Below are 26,020 nucleotides of genomic sequence, written 5' to 3'. Positions count from 1 at the left end.
TTCAGGCCTGGGGATATGGCCTAGTGGCAAGAGTGCTTGCCTCATATACATGAGGCCCTGGGTTCAATTCCCCAGCACCACATATATGGAAAATGGCCAGAAGTGGCGCTGTGGCTCAAGTGGCAGAGTGCTAGCCTTGAGCAGGAAGAAGCCAGGGACAGTGCTCAGGCCCTGGGTCCAAGGCCCAGGACTGGCAAAAAAAAAAAAAAAAAAGAAATCATAAATTCACACCAATACCTCCAAATCTGTTCTCACAGAAATGTTCTTATTTTCTCCCATTCCATAGTTGCACACACCTTTTTTTTTTTGTTGTTTCAACTGGAGTTCTTCAAAGCATCTACAAATTTTAAATTCATTTATCTCTAATAGTTCTAAAATAGTTTTAAAATTGCTTTACCCTTAACACTATAATAGAGATCAGATTAGAATAGAGATCAGGATTTGAATTCTTTTGCCTATCTCCTGACCTACTGCTCACAAGAGAATATACACTGTGTTCAAATAAATACTGTGTTCCTAAGTTAAATGAGTAAATTTTCTTATATTTCCCTTTTGATGTACTATTTTGTTTTCACCTAAATCAAGACAGGCTAAATAAATTTATTAATTTGAAAACAGAAAGGAATTTAAGTAGTAACAGAACTAAAACTCACTTCCCCAGTGCAGCCATAGTAAGGAGTTCCTAGCATAAAGACCGTACTTCTTATAGGAAACAAATCATCCAACGTTTTGATACTAGAGAAACGAGAGTCAAAAGCTCGGATATCCTGTGTGAAACAAAACATAAACATAAGTTATCATGGCCAAAGTTCTATAGATTGCACATCACGTCTATGCTACCCGAAATGAACAAGCCTCAACAATTAGTACATAACAATGACAGAATAAAAAAGTTATCTACTTCTTATATGCCAGGTACTCTTTGACATGCGTTTGCTCATTTACTTCACTGAGTTCTCAAGACAGCCCACGTGGCAGAGACTCTTGATTACTAATGGCACTTTTTAGACGAAGAAAGGATAGCAAAGAAAGGGGCTAAGTCTTGTCCATGGCTAGGATTCATGGGGAGAGGTAAATTACAAAGGCACTCCACCCTTGGAAACTACAGCTAATCCTAGAAATACTTCAGTGACAGATTACTAATAACTAATAATGAAATAAACATTTTTTTTTTTTTTGGCCAGTCCTGGGGCTTGGACTCTGGGCCTGAGCACTGTCCCTGGCTTCTTTTTGCTCAAGGCTAGCACTCTGCCACTTGAGCCACAGTGCCAATTCTGGCCATTTTCTGTATATGTGGTGCTGGGGAATCGAACCCAGGGCCTCATGTATATGAGGCAGGCACTCTTGCCACTAGGCCATATCCCCAGCCGTGAAATAAACATTTTTAACAATATAAATTAAATGAATGTGATCTTTCTCTGTCCCTGAAATACAGCTTGTTTTGTTCTTGTGTGCTGAATGACAGGCATTCACTGTGGCCATAACTTCTGCAGTGTGAACATGTAATACTGTCATTTTAAACATCACCATATTATTGTTATTACTATTGCTATTATTATTTTGTGCCAGTACTAGAGCTTGAACTCAGGGTGCTATCCACGAGCTTTTTTTGCTCCAGGCTGGCTTAAAACTGTGATCTTCAGATCTCAGTCTCCTGGGTAGCTAGATTTACAGACATGAAGCAATGGCCCTAGGCATTGTGGGTTTGTACTTTTTTTTTTTAACTAAGTTTTTACCTTGTGGCTGCTCTTAGCACCTTCATTGCCAGCATCAACACCCGTGCCCTTTGAGGCCAATACTAAGCTTACCAAAACCTGGAAAGCAAGCACTTGTCCTCAGTCTTTAAAAATTTTGTTTCAGAGACAGGATCTCATTAGACTTCTCTAGGTTGTGCTTGAACTCAGGATCTTTCTGCCTCCATTTTCTCAGTAGGCTACTCTCAAAACATGAGATCCTCCTGCCTCAACCTCCGGGGTGTTGAGGTAAATATTTTTGAGGAATAGAATCTAAGGTAAGCATGGCAACTCAGGCCTGTAATCTTAGCTATTCCAGAGGCAGAATTTGGGAGGGCCTTGGTTTAAGGAACAGTATAATCTAAGAGGGAGAAACAACAGACTTTATTAGAAAGTCTAGAGCCACATCTCTAGACCTTTTTTTATTCTGATTACTTTGAGACAGGGTCTTGCTTCCTGCCCAGGCCTGTGTGGATGATGATTCTCCTCTTTCTTTTTTTTGGTAGTTCCTGGGGCTTGAATTCAGGGCCAGTGTGCTGTCTCTGAGCTCTTTTTGCTCAAGTATAGCACTCTACCACTTTGAGCAACAATGCCACTGCCAGTTTTCTGATGGTTCATGGACTTCCCTGCTCAGGCTGGCTTTGACCTGTGTTTCTGAGACTTCAGCCTCCTGATCACACAGCGCTGCAATAGGCTCCACGTGTAAATAGAAATGTGACAGTGTTTCATACAATGCATGCTGATGTACATAGACAGATCTGAGACTCACCTTTACAAGAGTTTGATAAACAAAAGGAAGAACTTGTTTTGACCATTGTTTTTCTAGACGAACTTCACCATTTTGATTTACTTGATATTTACGGCCTGTAAGTAACTGAGCATATACAAGGGCAAATGTTTCATTTATTATTATTCCTTTTCTTCTCAGGTATCTAAGAGAAATAACGAAAGTGAAAACAGTTATATATGAATGCATATATAGTCTAGAATACTAGTCATTATCCAAATTGCCAACACATAATCAAACATTTGAGTAAACTTTAAAGAAATATGCAGGCAGCTCTGTATACCTAATTAAGACTTTCTATACTATTTTAGGTTGCAGATACTCTCCTACTGTCTCTATGGTGAAAGGAAAAAAAATCACAGCTACAACAAATTCTGTTGGGCTGGAGGTGCTGCTCAAGTTGGAGAGCACTTGCTCCACAAACGAGTTCAAATCTCAGTGCCATCAAAAAAACTTCAACAAAACTCCTATGTCTCCCACCCCCCGGGATGGGTGTAATCCTAAGACAGGGAAAACAAGTACTGGGGTGGATGTGGAGAAGTGGTAGCAGCTGCACACTTCTGAAGGGCATGCAGAATGGGACACTGTTGTGGAAAGAGGCAGTTCCCCGAACAGCTGAGCAGAGTAACCCAGCAACTACGTCTAAGTATATGATCCCAAACAAATACTGACAAATCAATGTTCACAGCACTATTCCTAACAGTCAAAAAGTAGAAACCACTGGAATACAACAAAATGTGGTGCATCTATACAGTGGAATGGGAACCCTAAGAAGGAATAGGGTCTTATACATGTTATATTGGGTATGAACTTCAAAAACACGCCGAGTGAGAGAAATCAGACACAGATGGCCAGACCCAGGCAATCATATTCATATGAAGCATCCAGAATAGGTCCTTCCCCAGACAGAAAGCAGACTGCATCCATTCACTCGGCCTTTGCAGTCTAACACAGGTATCTGCCAACCACAGCCACACTGGCCAAATCCAGACTGCCTCTTGTTCTTTTAAATAGGTTTCCTTACTTATTTACCATGGTAGAACTGAATACTGGTAATGAGACACTGGAAAATACAACAGCCTAACAAACTATGACCTGGTCTTTATGAGGCATTTCAGTGACGAGCTGAACAAGGCTAACACTGTTCCTCTGAAGGAGTCATTTTATTTATTTATTTTTGCCAGTCCTGGGCTTGAACTAAGGGCCTGGTCACTGCCATGAGCTTCTTTTGCTCAACGCTAGCACTCTACCACTTGAGCCATGGCACTACTTCTGGCTTTTTCTGTGTATGTGATACTGAGGAATTGAACCCAGGGCTTCATGCATGCTAGGAAAGCGCTCTATCACTAAGCCACATTCCCAGCCCCATAGATGTTACTTTAAACTAGAACACAATACCTTAGAACGAGGATGAGGATGCAGTCAGTATTCACAGTAACTATTGTGTCCAACAGAAAGTAAGTTAGAGAATGAGAACATAAAAGAATGCTAGTTCTGGGGCTGGGGATATAGCCTAGTGGCAAGAGTGCCTGCCTCGGATACACGAGGCCCTAGGTTCGATTCCCCAGCACCACATATATAGAAAACGGCCAGAAGCGGCGCTGTGGCTCAAGTGGCAGAGTGCTAGCCTTGAGCGGGAAGAAGCCAGGGACAGTGCTCAGGCCCTGAGTCTAAGGCCCAGGACTGGCCAAAAAAAAAAAAAAAACAAACAAACAAAAAAAAAGAATGCTAGTTCTGGGGTATTTATTTTTGTTTGCTATATAGTACAGAGATTACCGTGTGTATTGCTACACCAAGCCCAATTCTTTGCATGACACTCACTGGTCTGAAATGCCTTGTACTTCTTTAGTCCAGTTAGACTGTTCTTTATCTCCAAGATGAACAACTTTAGATGGTGGAGGAGTTCTTCCCAAATAAACCTTCTGCGTTCCTGGAGGTTCTTCCAAGTAAAACCTTAACAATTAAAATAAAAATCATATAATTCCTATTTTTTTGTTTTAATTAAGAGTTCTAGCAGTGTGACTTCAAAAAAAATCTGATCAGAAACAAAAATATATTTGCTAAATAATAAATATGGATATAGAATTTCCAAACTAAGCAAAAAAAAAAAAAGAAAAATGAAAGAATATATGCATCTAAAATATCTCAAGGTGCATGTAATAAACTGACTAGTGAACTTCTAAGTGTTGTGGTTAGAGAACTTTCATTTTATGTAAAATATAAATAGTTAAATGTAGAGTAATATTCTCTTTTTCCCCCCTTTTGGTCGTGGTGCTTGAACTTGAGGCCTGGGTTCTGTCCCTGAGCTCTTTTGCTCAAGGGTGGCACTCTACCACTTTGAGCCACAGCGCCAATTCTGGTTTCCTGGTAGTTCACTGGAAATAAGAATTTCACAAGCTTTCCTGCTCAGGCTGGCTTTGAACCGTGATCCTCAGACCTCAGCCTCTTGAATAGCCAGGATTACAGGCGTGAGCCACTGGTGCTCGGCTACAGATATTCTTACAACAATTTCACCAGTTTAAAAAAAAAATGAATCAGTCATCAAATAGCAAAGCAAATTTAATTTAGAGAAATTAGAAATTGAGTCTTACTTAATTTCGCCATCTGATACAGCCACAACTCTAGCTTCTTCAAGGTGGGGCCAATTAACAAAGACAGACTTTCCAAGCACCGATGAAGCTACATTTTCTATACTCTTAAAGCAAAAGCAGAGAAGTCATTCATGTTTTAGGTCCAGGCAAACTTTCCCATTCTGTATTTAAGTTTCTGAAGTTATAAACTGGATGCATTGAAAGTCATAAACTGGATACTACAAAATTCAATTCACACACAACATCTGAGACTGCCCTAGTTAGAGTGGTACTATCTTGCTTATTTCTGTTCTGATAAGAAAGAAAAGTGATAAGGTCAGAGGAAATGTATTTGGTTTCATATACTCTATTTCAAACACTAAGAAAAAGGATGTCACTTCACTCTGTGGCAAGAATAACAAAAACATTTAACAGAGAACACAGGTCCAAGTTTGTGCTTGCTTTGTTCCTTCAGAAGTAACTGTCTCCCTTATAATGTTCAAGATAAAAAAAATTATATACACAAGCTTTTGCAAACTGTCAACTGCTGGATAAGAAAAGAGTAGCTTCAATAAAAATTGAAATTTTAAAAAGAAGCCATTACTCCATTCAATTTCTACATACAAGTTAGAGAACAATTTTGAGGCAGAAAATTAGGTTGAAGCATACGTTTTCATTCACCTTTCACTTCATCATTATTAATAAATATTTCTGTGAGCTGGAGTTACAGCACTTATACATTTATGCCTCTGTTGAACACCTTGGTAGACACAACTTTACACACCCAAAACACACAATAAATGAATGGCGAAGTACTCACAGGCTCATCTGATTCTGCATCAACAAAGATTTCCAACATCATGTTTTCTCCACGACTGCTTTGCTGAAATACCTGAACACCACTTTTCTTCAAGAAAAACTTTAAAAGAATTCAAAGAATTTAATTTTAATTCTTTCTCCATAACCTCTTCACATTTAATAAAGGGAAAACATTCTGACTTAAATAGCCACTGACTTTATGTTTGATGTGTTTCAGAGTAGGGAATCCACAGAAATACAATGCCTTCTGGTCAACATTGGTTATTTTGTTCTTGTTTATGTCTATACGCCAAGCATCTAAAGATATGATTTCATACCTAGGAAATAAATCAAATGTTTAATTCAAAATTGCAGACTTTTTCTTTTGGTAAGTTGTGGGGCTTGAACTCGGGGCCTGGGTGCTGTCCCTGAGCATTTTCACTCAAGGCTCTCTATCACTCAAGCCACAGCAGCTTCATTTCCTATCCTTGCTTTCAGGGAGAGGAATGAAGCCAGGCATTCCAACCAGTGCATGTCTGCGATCCCAATACTAAGAAGATACATGTAGATGGACCAACGGTTCAAAGTGAGCCTGGGCTACATAGAGAGGTCTAGGCTAGGCCAGAGCAACAATTCTTGTCTTAAACAAGCAAAATATCCAGGTGCCTATGGCTCAAAACCTGGCTCTTGGGCTGGGAATATGGCCTAGTGGCAAGAGTGCTTGCCTCGTATATATGAGGCCCTGGGTTCGATTCCTCAGCACCACATATACAGAAAATGGCCAGAAGCGGCGCTGTGGCTCAGGTGGCAGAGTGCTAGCCTTGAGCAAAAAAGAAGCCAGGGACAGTGCTCAGGCCCTGAGTTCACAACCCAGGACTGGCCAAAAAAAAAAAACAAAACAAACCTGGCTCTATCCCTTAGCTTTTCTGCTCAAGACTGGCACTCAACTACTTGAGCCACAGCTTCACTTCCAGCTTTTTTTGTGGTAAAATGGAGGTAGGTCTCATGGATGTTTCTGCCTGGGTTGCCTTCAATGCATGATCCTCAGATCTTGGCCTCCTTGGTAACTAAGATTGCAGAAGTGAGCCACTAATGCCCAGCTTAAACTTTTTTTTTAAAATTTTGAGACCAGTCTGAGCTATATTGCCCCAACTGGTCTTGAGTAAATGGGATCAGATGATCCTACACCCTCAGCCCCCTGTATAGCTGGGTAATAACTCAAGCTACCACACCCAGCTCGTGATGTCAACTGACTCCACCAAACACTATCTGCTGATCCTTCTACACTTAGAACTTGAGGAGGTTCTTTTGCTGTCGAAAGTTACCTTGTACAACATCGCTCTATGTCAGGGAACTTTTCTGGCCATGGAGAGGAATAGGTGAACTCTGTGTCTTTATCATACCAACACATTAGACATTCGCTGTGTTGGTTTCTTTTCCTCTCTTCCTTCTTGAGGGAGTGGTTACATGTTTCCATGGCTTCTAATAACCGCTTCTGAATATGAATGAAGAATTAAAAGTATAAAAATCCTGCAACCTCAACATACAGAATAACTATTTTCTCTTCACATACATAATCTCTACTTCCGCAGAGATTCTTAAAAGGAGAAATATTAACTACTAAAACTCTTTCATTTTATCACATGAAAAGGAGATATATTCCTTATTGTTTCTAAAGTCCCTGGAATACTGCTGCCTCTGCACATGCCTCTGAAGCAATGATTCCAACAGCAGCCACTACCATGCAGACACAGAGCAGAGAATACAACTTTAAAATGAAGCCAAACCTTGGTGGCTCCCACCTGTCATCCTAGCTACTCAGGAGGTTGAGATCTGAGGATCGCAGTTTGAAGCCAGATTGGGCAGGAAGGAAAGTCCATGAGACTTTTTATCTCCAATGAACCACAAAAAGCCAGAAGTGGAGCTGTGACTCAAGTGGTAAGAGCACTAGCCCTGAGCACAAAAGCTCAGGGATACACTCAGACTCGGGGTTCAAGCTCCAGGACTGGCAAAAACAAAAGCAAAAAAACCCTTTAAAACAAATCTACCATAATTATAATTCATACAGCATTTGTCACACGACAAATTCTGCAGTAGTAGAGCAATGTCCATCTTTTCAAATTTACTTACACATTTAACATAACTGCAATCAGAATTTCAATTATAGATAAATATATTACACAAGTGTTAAGCACATTAAATACGTACACGTTTAAAAAGAACAAAATGTCAGTGTTCATACAGAATAATGCATGAATAGTAAAAAGAAATATGGGACTAATAAATTTCTTGGACAGTGTTATCATATCACTTCTTTTTCCTATACTGGAACTAGGGCTTGGTTTCTTGCTCTGAGCCGTGCATTCTTGCTTGTTTTTTTTTCCTCTCAAGATGGGCACTCTACCACTTGAGCCACAGCTCTACTTCTGGCTTTTTGGTAGCTAGAGGTAAGATCCCCAGGAGGCCAAGATTTGAAGGATCACCCTTTGAGGCCAATATAGATAAGAAGTTTATAAAAACTCCTCATCCAAATCCACCTATGTGGGATGCTGAGATCAAAAGGAACATGATTTCAAGCTAGCAAAGGCAAAACAGCTCACAAGAGTCCATCGAAAGCAAGAATGCAATGTGTTGTAGCACATGCCTCTCATCTCAGCTACACCAGGAAGCAAGAAACTGGAGGACTGAGGTCTAGATGCAGGACCAGGCCAAAGAGAGACTCTTACCTCAAAATAACCAGTGCAAAAAGGGCTAGAAGTGGTGCTCGGTAGTACACTAACAAGCACAGGCCCTGAGCAAGCAAGCAATATAAAATTATTTCATGCACTGACCTCATCAATGAAAGGTATTAAAACCACAGCTTCCCATTCCTGTTGTTTTCCATTTAGATCAGTTTTAAAATCAGGGGGGTAATATTCTATAATTGGTGAGTCTTCATTAGTCATCAAGTGCTGTGAAAACAAATAGAATTGAAATATAAAACTGCTAACATTTTTATTAAATTACAATTTATATTTTTCTCATGTTACATTTAAATTTCTAAGAAAACTAAATGTTTCTATGTTAGATACATTGTAATTTACCTGGTATGTTTTGATTTCCAACTAAAAGAATATTTTTTCCCTGTTTCTTGAGACAGGGTCTTCACTATGTAGCTCAGGCTAGCCTCAAACTCAATCTTTAAATGTGTGGACATATTTCTGACCTGACCTATTTTAGCTGACTTTCTTCCGTGCACAGGCAATTTAAAGACATGCTTACAGGTGCTAAAAAATGAAGATAGCCAGCTCTGAATGCTTTACAGTTTGTTTGCAAACTAATTTTGAAGGGATTTGTTAAAGAATAGTCCCTTAAATCTGGGTACAATTGTTTCTAGGTTTGGACAAGGAGCTCTTTAATATCAAAAGAGGCATAGAGGGCTGGGGATATAGCCTAGTGGCAAGAGTGCCTGCCTCGGATACACGAGGCCCTAGGTTCGATTCCCCAGCACCACATATACAGAAAACGGCCAGAAGCGGCGCTGTGGCTCAAGTGGCAGAGTGCTAGCCTTGAGCGGGAAGAAGCCAGGGACGGTGCTCAGGCCCTGAGTCCAAGGCCCAGGACTGGCCAAAAAAAAAAAAGAGGCATAGAAATTCAATTGTATAACCCACCTGGTAGCATGTAGGAAGCAGACTTTTGCTAGCTGCTGGAAGGACCGCAAGTAGCTGCTCAAATGGCTTGAATGGTTTTCCAAGTTCAAAGTGGATTTTGAGTGCACTGATGTTGCGGATATCAGACAGAAAAGGTGCATAATGGTATGGGTAATACCTATAAAACAAAATGAGTGCTAAACAACCCAGAAACTTCATTTTCAAATGATACATAAAAATAATTTTAAAGAAAAATCAAGTATTACCCATAATTCTAACTTCTGAATGTAAGATATCAGAAGTGCTGAAAGGTTTGGGTACTGTGATGGCAACAAGTACTTTCTTTTTTTTTTTTTTTTTTTTTTTGCCAGTCCTGGGCCTTGGACTCAGGGCCTGAGCACTGTCCCTGGCTTCTTTTTGCTCAAGGCTAGCACTCTGCCACTTGAGCCACAGCGCCACTTCTGGCCGTTTTCTACATATGTGGTACTGGGGAATCGAACCCAGGGCTTCATGTGTACGAGGCAAACACTCGTGCCACTAGGCCATATTCCCAGCCCCAACAAGTACTTACTTAATGTTTGCAGGTGTGTGTGTGTTGTGGGGTCTGAGCACTGTCCCTGGCTTCTTTTTGCTCAAGGCTAGCACTCTACCACTTGAGCCACAGCAGTCACTTCCAGCTTTTTCTATCTATGTGGTGCTGAGGAATCGAACCCAGGGCTTCATGTATATGAGTCAAGCACTCTATCACTAGGCCATGTTCCCAGCCCAAGATATTATTTTTGAAAATTGCTGTGAGGCACATATGGCTGAGGAATGGAATAAAATATGAAACATTATGATATTAATTATGAAGTGGGGTACTCCCAGCCCTAAGTATTTTATTTAAGAAGCAATTAGTTAGGGTGGGTGCTGGCAGTTCATACCTATCATCCTAGCTATTCAGGGGGCTGAGATCTGGGGATCTTGCTTCAAAGCCAGCCCAGGCAGGAAAGTCCTTGAGATTCCTACCTCCAATAAAGTATTCAGAAAAGCTGAAAGTGGCACTGTGGCTCAAGCTGTTTGCAGACTGCTAGCCATGAGCTAAAGAAGCTAAGGGACAGCACCCAGGCCCTGAGTTCAATCCCAGGACCAGCACAAAAAGAAAAAAATTTATAAGAAGTGGTTACCTATATTTCTGGTATTACTTAGGTGAGAGGAAACAAAATCCAGAGACACCTAAATGGGCTTCTAGCAGAAGAGACCACTATAAAAGACAGGGCTGTCCTTACCAGCTCCACGATTGAACTCCATGGTAGTAGTAGTGCAAAATCCACTGGATTGCCTGAACATAACATGCAGCCTGGGCAGCCAGAAAGTCGCTAAACAGAAAGGAACATTTTATTAGGCAGTGTCTTTAAAGCATCTGCAGACAGCACATTTTATCTGTACATATGTTTATTTAAACAGTGAAGAAGCCACTGGAAAATTAGAAGATAATAAAATAGAAAAATTCTATATCACTAAATGACAGGTTTGCATTAGAGTTTTTCTAAATGAACAATCAAAGAGTAAACCTAGGCGTAAGGTGGTGGCTGCTGTTCTGTTGGGAGGGGATGTGGAGAAAGAGGAACCCTACTGTACTGCTGGTGAGGTAGTACACCCACTCTGGAGAGTGGTCTGGAGGCTCCTCAAAAGAACTAAACATAGACATACCCTATGACCCAGCCCTACCACTCTTAGACATCTACCCCGGGCAACAGGATCCAGCACACCTGCGCCACCAAGCTCATCGCTGCCCTGTTCACAATAGCGAAGATACGGGCGCAGCCCAGATGCCCCACTACAGACGCATGGATCCAAAAAACATGGTGCCTGTACACAATGGGATTCTATACCGCCATTAGAAATGATAGGATAATGGCATTTGCAGGGAAATGGACAGGATTAGAACAAAGCATGTTGAGTGAGACAAGCCAAGAACAGAGAGACAAACAGTGCATGGTCTCCCTGATGTATTTGAGTGTTAGAATCAAATTGCAAAGAGACATGACAAAGCAAAGAACCAAGATACCAATACACAGTAAGACCTAAAAAAAGGAGAGAAAAGCACCAAATAGTAAGACCCAAGCACTACTCGATATGTACTCACAATAACATACAGTCTGAAAAGAACTCCAAAGGTAAGGAAACAAAGGACCCCTTCCTAATTTTTCTTACAGTTTTTAGAGGACTCTATATTCTTTACCTCACATATGGTGTATACACGTGCACAGCTGAGGGAAGATGGGAGGAGGGCACAGAATGAGTGAAAAGCGGGTGAAAAAAAAAACATAGAGGGGGCCCTACAGCTGCAATGGACATTGATGAAAGCAAACTAAGCAACTCAGGGGCAGCAGGGGGAGGGAAGAAATGGGAGAAAAAGAGGAAACAGATGACACCAAGCAAAAAGAAAGAAATGTACACATCACCTGACCTGGAAGAAACTGTTTTATAGCTAATGTTCATAGAGTTCATAAGCACTGTAGACTAGAAGGACCATGTCCATCACTGGGAAGGTTAAAAAAAAAAGATGAAAGGGGGGTGTTGAAGGAAGAAGGGAAGGTGGGAAAAAAATGAGGGAGTAACAAATATGACAAGAAATGTACTCACTACCTTAAGTATGTAACTGTAACTCCTCTATACGTCATCTTGACAAAAACAACAACAACAACAACAACAACACAGCACCAACCAGGGCTGCTGGCGTGCCTCAAGTGTTGAGTGCTAGCCGTGAGCAAGTGAGCAGATCAAGTGAAGCCCTCTGTGTATCTAATTGATGGTAATAAAAATATGGGAAAAACTCTGACGCCCAAAACTCCTTTTCAGCTAGCACTTCCTCAAAATTATGTTTTCTTTTCTGAAGAATTGCAATCATCTAACGTTGTCTACTGTAAAGTAAAAGGACTGGCAAATACGTACTCAGAGACTACATCAACTCCCATCTTTGTCATGTAATATGTTCTTTTATATTGTCTAAATTCAGTTTCAAATAGATCATCATCTTCGGTTTCATCTTCTAAATTATCTGTGAAAAAGTCAGAAAAACAGTGACCGACAATATCATCTAATATCACTACAAATATCATCTAATGCTTTGATAAATGCTTAACCAAACTAGATACTTAAAAGCTATTACAGAAATATGTCCAATCAATGTTATCAGTACTAATCAAGTACTAATAAAAGTACTAATCAGTACCAATAAAGAAAAGATAAAACAGTAATTCTGTCAACATAATAACATATTAAAACACATAGTTTGTACTCACCCTTAGAAGCTACCACTTGGCTTTCATTTTTGTCTAAAGCAGCCCAGCACAGAGAATTTTCCTGGCCCTGTAAGAATTATATATCATCACAAAATGAATAGTAACTGAGAAAAGAGTCTTATTGACTTTCCTGCCCAGGCTGGCTTTCAACTGTAATCCTCAGATCTCAGTAGCCTCCTGAGTAGCTAGGATTAAAGGTGTGAGCAACTGGTGCCGGCTCTTGAGAGCTTAAAAAATGTTTTGCAGGGCACTAATATATTTTAATCAATTCTACCATTTTTAAGCAAATAATGTTTATTAAATATTACTGTGATAATTATACATATAAATCATCTCCAGGGAAAAGAACACTGGAGTAATGTCTCAAAATATTAAAAGATATAAATAGCCATATTTAAAAAACTAACCCTTTGATCTATTCCTTTCAAAATTACGTATTTGAAAGTAATTGATTTTCCCAGGGGCTGTAATTCTAGCTACTCAGGAGTCTGGGATCTGAGGAATGAGGTTCAAAGCTAGCCAAGGCAGACAAATATGAGAGACTCTCATCTCCAATTAACCTGCAAAAGCCAGAAATAAAGGGAGGGCTGAAGTGGGCGGGCAAGAGTGGGGGGCCCTGAGTTCAACTACTGGCACACACATGTATGCACGCACACACACGCACACGCACACACAGGCACTAAAATGAAGCAACTTCAGAAACCATAAAGGGTAATTGAGAGGGCTGGGGATATAGCCTAGTGGCAAGAGTGCCTGCCTCGGATACACGAGGCCCTAGGTTCGATTCCCCAGCACCACATATACAGAAAACGGCCAGAAGCGGCGCTGTGGCTCAAGTGGCGGAGTGCTAGCCTTGAGCGGGAAGAAGCCAGGGACAGTGCTCAGGCCCTGAGTCCAAGGCCCAGGACTGGCCAAAAAAAAAAAAAAAAGGGTAATTGAGAAACCAGGAATATCATTATACCTTAGGAGCTAAAAAACAGAAAGGACATCTAAAATAAACTGGATACCTTTGATTTTTTCTTTTCCTTATAGTTTTTGGCTTCTTCAGCCGCAATGCCTGCTGCTTCATTGAGGTACTTGTTACCAACTTTGCTTTCGAACCACTTCAGGTCCACGAAAACTTCACTGAAGTGTTCTCGATCAAACTGCGGAGAAATATTTAAATATTTAATTTTAAAATGACTCAGGTATGTATGGAAGAATCGAAGCCACGCTTTTAACACTGATTGTTTTATGAGGCATAGGAAATCGAACAATGTTACTTTTTTGTACACATGGTGATTTCATCTTTTCCTCTAAAAGTTGATGAGGGGCTGGGAATATGGTCTAGTGGCAAGAATGCTTGCCTCATGTACATGAAGCCTGGGTTCGATTCCTGAAGGCCAGAAGAGGCGCTCTGGATCAAGTGGCAGAGTGCTAGCCTTGAGCAAAAAGAAGCCAGGGACAGTGCTCAGGCCCTGAGTCCAAGGCCCAGGACTGGTCAAAAAAATAAAAAAATAAAAATAATGATGAAAAGCAAATAAAAATGAAATCAGTTTAGATGAACTTAAACACAATGAGCAGTTTGAATAGACTTCTAAAACACTTTTCTTTTGGTATTACATAGTTGGTTACTAACCATTTATAGCTATTCTGGGACAGGAAAACAACTTACAGTTACTTACGTCTGATAGTTTCACTAAGTATTTCTCAAACCGAGGTAAATTGAGATGCCCATTTTCATTAATATAACCTAAAAGAAACAAAACCTAAATTTGTACATAAGCTGACATTATTTTTTCATGAGCAATCCTAAAAAATTTGTTCCACAAATGGTTCCATTAGAGAACCACTTGGGTTTGGGCTATAACTCTACAGTCCGGCTAGAAAAACCAGCCCCCGTTTCGATGAGCTCTATGTTTCTGTAATGGACAACATACAAGGACTGAAGGGAAATATAGGAAACCCCGCATTTGCATCACAATCCTAGCACATTCCCAACGTTTGGGAACGATTACTAAGTAGGCCCTGGCACCCAAGCAGATGATTGCATTTGATTTGCTAACTTAAGGAAAGGAGAAGGCCGGTGTGGCTGTGCAGCTCCTGGTGGCAGGGGCAGCAGGAGGGTTGCGTGCTGCAGGCCAGCCAGGATGATGATACTGTGAAGCCCCATTTCAAACAAGATCAAACCGCAGTCTTGCCACTTCAGTTCTCTGCTTTAGTCAGTGACACTATTGCTGTCAATTTTCCACTTCAACTGAAAACATTTTTCTTCCTAACAATTGTTCTGATGTGCATTTATTCAGAACAAGTGAATTTCTACTATTCGACATGAAGGGAGCACAGTGAAACCAGGAGCTCTGCTGGCCTCCTTAGGGATTAGAGACACAGACTGTCGGGATGTGAGGTTGCTTATCGCTGGTCACTCTATCTCTTCTTGGGAAGCACTGAATGACAACTTCAGTGCTCAGCACCTGAGACTAAAAGAAACCCCTAAGGCTCTAGCCATGCAGGCAGTAAAGTGACATTTCTAGGGTCCAATGGTATTAAACTAAAGTAGCTACCTCAAGTATACATGAAATTGTTCTTACCTCCGAGTTCTGGCAGAATGGTAATGTATGTTCCATAAAGAAGAGGGAGTGCATCATGATTAATATGTAAATGAGGTAGATGAGGGATAAAATCATTGCCAACAAGAAATCCCATCAAAATCCAATCATCTATAACTCTTTCAATATCATATTTAAATGTGATTTTTTCCTATGAGTAAATGGAGAGCAAAATAAAATTTAGTGGAAATTTGTGCACACAAACTTTGGCCCATAGTTATATTAATACTTTTTTTTTTTTTTTCTGTTGGTTGTGGGGCTTGAACTCTGGCCCTGGGCGTTGTCCCTGAGCTCTTCAGCTCAAGGCTAGCGCTCTACCACTTGAGCTACAGCGCCACTTAGGTTTTCTGGTAGCTAAGTGGAGATAAGAGTCTCATGGACCTTTCTGCCTGGGCTGGCTTTGAACCGTGATCCTCAGATCTTAGCCTCCTGAGTAGCTAGGATTACAGGTGTGAGTCATTGGTACCTGGCTAATACTTACTTTTAATACTGAGAACTCATAGTCAATATATTCTCTCATCAGAGACAAGTGTAGGAGGTGAAATGTGGTTTCTTCTGGCGCACATACCCTGTAATCAGTAAGACGATCAAAAAGCGGACAATATTGGAAGGCCCGATTTTTAAAATGCAGTAGAGCTTAAATCAAAAGTCTCATTAAGAGATACTTAAGTTTTACAGTTTTTGAGTTGCAGGATAACACAAGGATAAAATGCAATTGCAGCAGACGAAATATGATAAAGTTGAAAATAACTGTTTTTTATTGTGCCATTTTTTTTTTTTTTTTTTTTTTTGGCCAGTCCTGGGCCTTGGACTCAGGGCCTGAGCACTGTCCCTGGCTTCTTCCCGCTCAAGGCTAGCACTCTGCCACTTGAGCCACAGCGCCGCTTCTGGCCGTTTTCTGTACATGTGGTGCTGGGGAATCGAACCTAGGGCCTCGTGTATCTGAGGCAAGCACTCTTGCCACTAGGCTATATCCCCAGCCCTTCATTGTGCCATTTTGTGGAAGGACTGTCAGAACCCAGAAGCCTTCGATAACAAATAAGGCATGGAAGAAGGCAGTCCAGGGCTCTTAAGGCTACTCAGAAAGCACACAGAAGGGAAAATATATTTATTTGTTTTGGTTGGCTGGTTGGTTATATGGCTTTCAACTCAAGGCCGGGGCATTGTCCTTGAGCTTTTGTGCTTAAAGACTAGTGCTCTACCATTTTGAGCCACAGTCACAATTTGTTTTCTGGTGATTAACTGAATATGAGCCTCACAGACTTTCCTGCCTAGGTTAGTTGCGAGCTGGGATCCTCTGATCTCAGCCTCCTGAGTAGCTGGGCTGATGGGTGTGGGCCACCAGTGCCCCATTGGTATTATATATTTTTATATCTGTAGCAATGCAGTCCAGGCCATAGCATGAGGCAATTAATACTTCTTTCTCTTAACTAGGTTGGTGTAGTTATTGGCCTATCTTCCCAGGTTAACCAGAACAAAGAACATCAAGGGACAAAGGTGGGAGAAAATTTCCACATAACAACAACAATTTGCAGACCAAGTATCTGATGATATTCATACTCTCATGACAAATATACTTCATCAAGTAAGAATAAAAGGTAATTTCCTTAGTAGGCGCTTTTGAAAATTCATAGTTAATGCCACGAATGGAAACTTAGGGCTTCAATTCTGTTCTTTCTTCCAACATGTGTGTTATAATATTTACCTCTGTGTTTTCTTGCCACCAAATCGAACCTCTTCTCGTAAGAGAGAGAAGTGTGCCTCATGACTTGTTAATCCAAGCATGATCTGTCGAAAAAGGATAAGAAAATGCTTTTGTTCTGATTTTTTTTTTTTTTGCCAGTCCTAGGGCTTGAACTCAGGGCCTGGGCACTGTCACTGAGCTTTTTTGCTCAAGGGTAGTGTTCTACCACTTGAGCCATAGGGCCACTTCTAGCTTTTTCTGTGTATATGGTATTGAGGAATAGAACCCAGGGCTTCATGCATTCAAGACAAGCACTCTACCACTAAGTCACATTCCCGGCCCTCTGATTTTTTTTTTTAATAGTATTAGTTCACCAAAGCAACTTATTAAAAAATATTCCTGTATAGAGAATTAAAAAATTAGATATATAGGCTGGGGATATAGCCTAGTGGCAAGAGTGCCTGCCTCGGATACACGAGGCCCTAGGTTCGATTCCCCAGCACCACATATACAGAAAACGGCCAGAAGTGGCGCTGTGGCTCAAGTGGCAGAGTGCTAGCCTTGAGCGGGAAGAAGCCAGGGACAGTGCTCAGGCCCTGAGTCCAAGGCCCAGGACTGGCAAAAAAAAAAAAAAAAAATTAGATATATAAAATTACAAATACCAAAATACAAACATTTTTAGAGTATGAATGGAATGAAGGGATTATACTTTTCTAGGAAAAATGTGTTTCCTTTAGAACTCTAGGACATTGATAACTGACACCATGTCCTTTCCTATGATCTGCCCTAACATCCTCAAAGCTTCCCCCTGATTTTCAGGAAGTTCCACTTGCCATGAAGGCATCAATGAGGAAGTAGAGGGAGCGGCCTTTCTAGGATAAGAGAAGATAGCACGACATCAGAAGATGGCATGACAAAAGAAGATAGGTCCTTTTGGAGGCCAGGAGACTTCTAGTGAATATGACTTAGAAGAGGTGACTTTCAGTTGCTCTGTTCATACAATATTCTAATCCTCCAAACAGGTAACAAAATCTAGTGAAATATATTAACCAAACACAATGTGGATTGTTTGCTTTATTTGGGTCCTGACCTGCTTCAAATAACAAAACAGAATGAAATATTTATGAAGCAATTAGGGAATACTAAATGGTTATTTATATATTAAGCAATGGCATTGTGGTTAGTTACTAGAAAAAACTTCCTTAGAGAAACATGAAAATCTGTGTACATTAATGACTTAAAGTCTGAAATTTCCTTCAATAACCCAGCATGGTACAAGATCGAGGAGACAAAAACTAACAGATGGGGCTGGGGATATAGCCTAGTGGCAAGAGTGCCTGCCTCGGATACACGAGGCCCTACGTTCGATTCCCCAGCACCACATATACAGAAAACGGCCAGAAGCGGCGCTGTGGCTCAAGTGGCAGAGTGCTAGCCTTGAGCGAGAAGAAGCCAGGGACAGTGCTTAGGCCCTGAGTCCAAGGCCCAGGACTGGCCAAAAAAAACACACACAAAAAAAAACAGATGGAGATGAAGGGAACATTGTACTACTACCATACCTATTTTTATTTAGCTTAAAAGCTTGCACAATGAAAGTTAAAAGTAAAGTATTTGGGGCATAGAGCTGTCAGATCAGAAGGCATTAAAATTTATGGGCCTGGGGATAAAAAAAGAAGGTCCCTTCCAAGCCCCAAGGCATGTAACTCCTCTCCCTGTACACAGAGTGTAGCCATAGCACTAGGACAGTCAAGTCTGTACACTAAGTAGAGATCAGTTAATCATAAATTATGATTAAAAAATAATTAAATCGCCCCAATGGTTTCAGAACTTTAGTAACAGCATAAGTAACAATCAGTACTTCTTTATCTGTTAGTATAGACAGCTTAGTGCATAAATCTCTCGGAAATTTCCTTGCAGTGGTGTAACTTTGTAATAACAATAAAATTTAAACTTACCAAGTCAGCATCTAAACCATAAAGACAGTGTCTGGTGTTTGGATCATGATCTGGCTTTGCTTTCTCGGATCTGATAAATTCCATGATTTTATGCTCTCCTTCTCCAGGAGTCTAAATACAATGTTAAAAAATATTGCAATATGCCATGCTTCAGGATATTCAATAAAATTTTTTAACATTTAAGGGAAAAAAGATAATAACCTCATGGCCTGAGAAGTAGATGGTAACTCCTTGCCATGACTTGTCTGTGGAAATTTTCATATTTACAAAATACTTCAGATGTTCATGCAACCTGGCCATGAATTCAGTCCCTATAAATGAAGTTTCAAAAGTTAATCTGACAAAAACATAAAAACAGAGTTCCTAGAGACAACACAGGATCATATCTAGGAAATAGCCAAGTACAGAATCTTCTAAGAAGGTCCAACGTTCTCTTGCTTATCCTGGAAGCAAGTTAGGCTGTATCACGCCCTGGCAAATAAAACTATTTTACATGTCATTCATCATCTTAAACGCAGTCCTGGTGACAGAGGCAAAGTCACAGAATTCTACCACTCTCTAAGGATTGGGTTTCAAGCAGTGTCTTTGGTTATTTTTTGGGTGGTCATGGGGCTTGAACGTGGGGCCTGGGTGCTGTCCCTGAGGTCTTCGGCGCCAGCAGTGCTCTACCACCTGAGCCACACACAGGTAGCCCTGTGAACTCGGCGAGTCACACACTAAGCCCGCTTTATTCCAACAGGCGGAGGCACTGGAACTGGAATCCTTCTAGGTCCAGCCTTCCGTGTACCTGGGAGAGTCCTGGTTACATGTGGGCTTCCTGCGGGACCACAACAGTTCATGAGCAGACAGCGTGGGAAAAACAACAAATGAGACCCTACAACCGACAAGACAATCTAGAAAATGATAAATTTGAAAAAAATAAAAATTTAATTAGTATTTTAATGATTAGAAGCTTCCTCTCAGTAAATTTACCTGGTGTAATGCAGTTGGAATCAAATCTGGCCTCTGTTGGAAGAGTTTCTCCCTTCTCTAAGGCCTTTTTGATTTTGTCTTCTGCTTCCTTGGCTGACCTTAAAAGTTAAGGGGAAAAAAATCTTAAACCTTCTGGAAAAAAAAAAGGCATAGTCTGTGCTTAAACTAGTTAACAACAAGCATCTACACAGATGCTTTTGTAACTAAAGTAATAAATCAACTTAGGTTTAAAACTATAAAAGTCTGAATTATAGTTTATAAAGATTGAGTTGTACAATTACTTGCTTTTATCTAAATAACTGAGTTGTTCCTACAAAAACTATGTGAGTTGGACATTAAAAAGGTAAAAAACACACAGAACACTATAAACATTTCTGAAATACCTATTACCACAAATGCATCACAATTTTTCTAGAAACAAGGTCAAAAGCACTTGTACAGTTTTATATGCTCCTTACACATGCTATATTTAACAATATTTAATAATCTTAAACAACAGTTTTATAATCTCAAATGTCAATGTTCTGTAAGATTATATACAATCACAATTGTAAAACGATTCCATCTGTTGTACTTCTTCTTAAAAACATGAGGCGCTGGTGGCTCACACGTAGAGCCCTGGCTACTCAAGAGGCTGAGCTCTGAGGATCGTGGTTCACAGCCAGCCTAGGCAGGAAAGTCCATGAGACTCTTATCTCCAATGGACCACCAGAAAACTGGAATTGGTGCTGTGGATCAAAGTTGTGGATTGCTTGCCTTTGGTGAAAAAGCTCAAGGACAGCGCGCAGGTCCTGAGTTCAAGCCCTAGGACTGGCAAAAAAAAAAGAGATCCATTGCATTATGCCAATTTCTTTTAAATGTTTTACCTGAATCGCCTCCCTCGTTGCTGATTCATTTTTGCTCGAGGAGCCACACCATCAACAGCCATAAAAAACACTTTCCTAGGTTTAATAATTCGAAACAGCACTTCCAAGTAGTGGAAAATATCAGTAAAGATTTTATCATCGGAAATCCTGAAGTGCACGTCATCGTCGTTAGGGTGGGAACACTGATGTATAATTCCGTTCATGTCCAGGTACAAATTGTCAAATTCTGGAATCTTAAAAAACAAAGAAACACACTGAGATCATGAACTATATACACACGACCACAGGTATTTTTAACAACTGGGAAAGAGACTGTTAAAAGTCAAGAATAGGGCTGGGAATGTGGCCTAGTGGTAGAGTGCTTGCCTCGCATGCATGAAGCCCTGGGTTCCATTCCTCAGTACCACATAAACAGAAGAAAAAAAAAGCTGGAAGTGGCGCTGTGGCTCAAGTGGCAGAGTTCTAGCCTTGAGCAAAAAGAAGCCAGGGACAGTGCTCAGGCCCTGAGTCCAAGGCCCAGGACTGGCCAAAAAAAAAGACAAGAATACAGGATGTATGGCATTCTTATTATATAAAAAGTTAAATAACATTATAGTTGAGTAAAGACTAGAGAGAAAGCTGTACACTGGTAGCTCATGCCTGTAATCCTAGCTACTCAGGAGGCTGAGATCCATGGATTGAGGTTTAACGTCAGCCCAAACAGATAAATCCTGGAGACTCCACTCGCCAACTAACCATCTGAACTCAAGTGGTAGAGGGAAAAGCACTTCCAGCTATAAGTGGAAAAACAGAGCTAGAGAACAAGGCGCTGAATTTGATCCCCAGTACTGGAAAAAAGAAAGTGCCATTGATAAATTGAATTGAAAATTCACTGGACTTTCAATTATAATAGCCTTAATGATAAATTTTCAGCACTCCAATTTTAAAGAAGAAAGTCATAGATCTAGAAAAAAAGATTTATACTCGGGACTTTGAGATGAGAATATAGGTACAACTAATCTGAACAACATGTATGTCCTTGACTCAGGACATACATGTTCTCAGTAACACGTTCATTCTCAGGAATTAAACCTGAGAAACCATCAGAAACAATATGAGTGTATAATATGAAGTATAATAATATTCACATCAGTCCTTTTCAGGAAACAAAACACAGTAATAATCCAAATGCCTACTAACAGAAAATGGATGATGCTATGCTTATATAGCAATTACAAGTTATAACATAGGTTCATGTTTGGTATGAAAACATGAATATATATGACCAGTGAAAGCAGAGTATAAAACAGTAATTTTATGGTTCTGTTTTCAAAGGTATTGATTTGTATGTCTGTCTGTATAGAAAATATGTGATGTGCATAGAAATGCGGTTTTAGGAGTGGCAAACGACGATAGATGAGGAAATTTCAGATGTTTTTTACTTTCCTCTAGAGTATGTAACAGCTTTTATATCTTTTTCATATTATCTGAAGTTGTAAATATTGAGGACATAACTACATCTATAATCTGAAAAATCCCACTATAATTCTTTTAGAAAAGACCACTCCAGACTTGGTTGCCCATGCCTATAGCTCCAGCTACTTAGTGGTGGAGACTGAGGGAATTACAGTTTGGGGCCAGCCTGGGAAAAATAGTGAGTCACTCCTCTCAACAAATTAAGTCAGGGATGGTGGTAAACACTGGGATCTAGAAAATAACCTAAAGCAAAGAAAATGGCTAGAAGCATGGCTTAAATGGCAGAATGCTTGGCTAGCAAGCACTAAGCTTTGAGTTCTAACGTCAGTTCAACCAAATATAAAATTAAAAACAGATCTCCTGGGGCTGGGAATATGGTCTAGTTAGTGGTAGAGTGCTTGCCTACCATACATAAAGTCCTGGGTTCGATTCCTCAGCACCACATGTATAGAAAAAGCCAGAAGTGGCGCTGTGGCTCAAGTGGCAGAGTGCTAGCCTTGAGCAAAAAGAAGCCAGAGACAGTGCTCAGGCCTTGAGTTCAAGCCCCAGCACTGGCAAAAAAAATAAAAAAACAAAAACACAGATGCCAGACACTGATGGCTCATGTCTGTAATCCTAGCTACTCAGGAGGCTGAGATCTGAGGATCCTGGCTCAAACCATCTAAGCAGGAAAACTCGTGAGACTTTTATCTCCAATAAACTACTCATATAAAGCTGGAAGTGGACCAGTAGCTGAAGTGGTAGAGCACCAGCCTTAAGCTGAAGAGCTCAGGGACAGCATGCAGGCCCTGAGTGCAACCCCCCAGGACTGGGAAAAATAAATAAATAAAGAACACAGATGACGCAGGTAAGACATGGCTCAAGTGTTAAAAAGTGTTAGCCTTGAGTGAAAAAGGAAGGGAGACCTCAGGCCCTGAGTTCAAGCCCCAGTACCACACACATAGACAAGATAGTAAGACAGATGATCTCCCCATAGAACAACGAATACTTTAAAATGGAAATTTCAACTTGTACATCCTGAAATTTGAAAATTCTGGTGTTCATGAAATGAATTTTAAAGCAAACATGGTTAAGATAGCAAATCCTGTTATGTCATGATGTCGTAAAAGTCTAACGGCATAACATTGCCCACAGTAAGGTCCAACGCCGATACTTAGACAACAAAGTGTCGCAGCACAACAACAGATACACAGTCCACCTAGCATTTGGTATTAGCCTTCTAGGTAGTGTGGCCGTGACCAGGAAAGTCCCAAAGGAGCTTCTTAGAGCACCCGGGGCAATGAAGGAAAAGAACAGACAGTCCGCAGGTAACTATTCTGGGTAACAATTTTTTTTTTTTTGTGAGCATTTTTTTTTCAGCTACAAAGACAAAATACTATGACTGCCAATGTTATTATGGTCCTACAGTAAGTATCATAGAGATACTATGTCACATGATTTTCCTGAAAACGTTTTATGGATCTTAAACATTGCTGTCTAGTTTCTCTTTCTGTTTTCCTTGGAGGATTAAGAAACTGAATTAGTGTGGTACTGCCACCATGTCCACCACTTTCCCCAAACACATTCCTTTCCCTCAAGGGACGAGCCTGTAAACCACTGACAATGATTTAGGCACTGCCATCTTTTCCACGTCAGAGATTTGCTGGTGGCCCTTTGTCTCTTTTTCATCAATCATTTGTGGAAGACATTACTTTGATAAATCAAGCTTTTTTTTCTAACTACTTTATAAGCAGACAGCAATAGTACATGGGGGTTTCATCTTGATTCATTTATGCATATGAGATTCACCAAATTTTAGGGTTTAGAGTGGAGTTTTTAAACAACCTTAAATTCTCAGTTTCTGCATGCAGTAAAACATTCACAAGACCTAATGTTACTGTCCATGCCAGGAAACAGCCTTAAAGAGATTTTTTTCTGGGGGCTGGGGTTATGGCCTAGTGGCAAGAGTGCCTGCCTCGTATACATGAGGCCCTGGGTTCGATTCCCCAGCACCACCTATACAGAAAATGGCCAGAAGTGGCGCTGTGGCTCAAGTGGCAGAGTGCTAGCCTTGAGCAAAAGGAAGCCAGGGACAGTGCTCAGGCCCTGAGTCCATGCCCCAAGACTGGCCAAAAAAAAAAGAGATTTTTTTCTGCTTTTCAGTAACAAAATTCTCTAGAATAGAGTATTCCATGGTATTTTTACCAAACCAAATTGTGCCAAAGCATATAGAATAATATTTTTTTTTTGTCTTGAAGCTTGAACTCAGGACCTAGATCCTGTCCCTGAACTTTTTTGCTCAGGACTAGTGCTCTACCACTTTGGGCCACAGCCCTACTTTGGCTCTTTTTGGTAGTCAACTGGAGATGAAAGTCTCATGGATTTTCCTGCCTGGGCTGACTTCGAACCTGTAATCTCACATCTCAGTCTCCCAAGTAGCTAGGATACAGGTGTTGAGATTGTGTTACCAAGTCATTATGAACAACAATCACTTAAAAAAATTTTTTTGTAAAGATTAATTTTCAAATATTTGTTCATTGAAAGATACAGAAAAGTGGGCTGGGGATATGGCCTAGTGGCAAGAGTGCTTGCCTCCTATACATGAGGCCCTGGGTTCGATTCCCCAGCACCACATATACAGAAAATGGCCAGAAGTGGTGCTGTGGCTCAAGCGGCAGAGTGCTAGCCTTGAGCAAAAAGAAGCCAGGGACAGTGCTCAGGCCCTGAGTCCAAGCCCCAGGACTGGCAAAAAAAAAAAAAAAAAAAAAGATATAGAAAAAGCCACAATTGTGTTTATTTCTGCTATTTGTATCATTTTTTATCCTCTTCTGAAGGAATAAATGTCCCCTAAATCTAACTCAACCTATGTTTCAAGTAATAAAAGGTAAGTTAGCATTCTGGAATTTTTGTTTGTTTATTTTGTCCATCATGGGGCTTGAACTCAGGGTTTGGGCTCTGTCTTTGAGCTCTTTTTCTCAATGCTAACACTCTACCACCTTGAGCCACAGGGCCACTTCTGGTTTTCTGGTGGCTAATTGGAGATTATAGGGATGAGAGCCACTGGCCCCAGGCTTCATTCTGTATTTTCTTTTTTCATATTAACTAAATTAAACTGGAATCCACCCAAACAAATTTCTTTCGCTTGGTTTGCCCCTTTGTTACTTATTAGTACCTACACACAGATTAAACCGAAATGCAAAAAGACAAAAAGACAGCTCCCACTATAAATACAACGCTACCAATCACAAGGCCTACAACCAGCTGTGCAAACCCCAATAATTTTTGTTTTCTGCAAAACATATGAAATGCACAAGCTTCTTACACGTGGCAAACACTAACTACAACGTTCACATTTCATTTCCACAGTTCCAGTGTGTACATGGGTAAACACACACACACACACACACATTACTATTATTGTTAATAATAGCAACCCCTCCCCTTTCACTCCCTCACCCCAATTGGGCAAACAGGGATGTCCGTGTCGGGTCTCCGGGTAACCGAGCATCGGAGGCACCCTGACTAGGACCCACCAGCAGGGTGAAGGGCGTGGGAGGGAGGCGGGGAGGCAGTCAACAGAGGGGCTGAACTGAACTGAACTGCACGGGGGGGGTGGCGGGGGGGTGGTGGCTGTCGTCCGTCCCCGCGTCTGGGGGTCCGGGGGGTCGGGAGGCTGTGGTCGGCCCGCAGGTCTGGGGTCCGGGACCCGCAGGGGGG

General features: G+C 40.8%; 1 protein-coding gene across 6 annotated transcripts in view; it reads right to left on the bottom strand.

Moving 5' to 3' along the window:
* The window catches only part of Xrn1 (5'-3' exoribonuclease 1), a 53,008-nt gene that overhangs the window by 26,487 nt on the left and 501 nt on the right, over positions 1–26,020 (bottom strand). For all 6 annotated transcript variants that reach the window (XM_048334945.1, XM_048334947.1, XM_048334943.1 and 3 more), the window contains exons 2-22: positions 20,870–21,102; positions 20,004–20,101; positions 19,233–19,342; positions 19,032–19,142; positions 17,098–17,180; positions 15,874–15,961; positions 15,375–15,543; positions 14,469–14,536; positions 13,812–13,949; positions 12,805–12,871; positions 12,455–12,560; positions 10,786–10,875; positions 9,539–9,695; positions 8,720–8,839; positions 7,214–7,383; positions 6,106–6,226; positions 5,911–6,009; positions 5,112–5,215; positions 4,342–4,473; positions 2,503–2,665; positions 654–767 (exon numbers count right to left, since the gene is read on the bottom strand). In XM_048334945.1, the coding sequence (XP_048190902.1) occupies positions 654–767; positions 2,503–2,665; positions 4,342–4,473; positions 5,112–5,215; positions 5,911–6,009; positions 6,106–6,226; positions 7,214–7,383; positions 8,720–8,839; positions 9,539–9,695; positions 10,786–10,875; positions 12,455–12,560; positions 12,805–12,871; positions 13,812–13,949; positions 14,469–14,536; positions 15,375–15,543; positions 15,874–15,961; positions 17,098–17,180; positions 19,032–19,142; positions 19,233–19,342; positions 20,004–20,101; positions 20,870–21,102 (2,541 nt within the window). The remainder of the gene's footprint in view (positions 1–653; positions 768–2,502; positions 2,666–4,341; positions 4,474–5,111; positions 5,216–5,910; positions 6,010–6,105; positions 6,227–7,213; positions 7,384–8,719; positions 8,840–9,538; positions 9,696–10,785; positions 10,876–12,454; positions 12,561–12,804; positions 12,872–13,811; positions 13,950–14,468; positions 14,537–15,374; positions 15,544–15,873; positions 15,962–17,097; positions 17,181–19,031; positions 19,143–19,232; positions 19,343–20,003; positions 20,102–20,869; positions 21,103–26,020) is intronic.

The sequence above is a fragment of the Perognathus longimembris genome, chromosome 26, assembly GCF_023159225.1.
Source record: "Perognathus longimembris pacificus isolate PPM17 chromosome 26, ASM2315922v1, whole genome shotgun sequence".
Lineage (NCBI taxonomy): Eukaryota > Metazoa > Chordata > Mammalia > Rodentia > Heteromyidae > Perognathus > Perognathus longimembris.
This window is presented reverse-complemented; position numbering and strand designations above follow the sequence as displayed.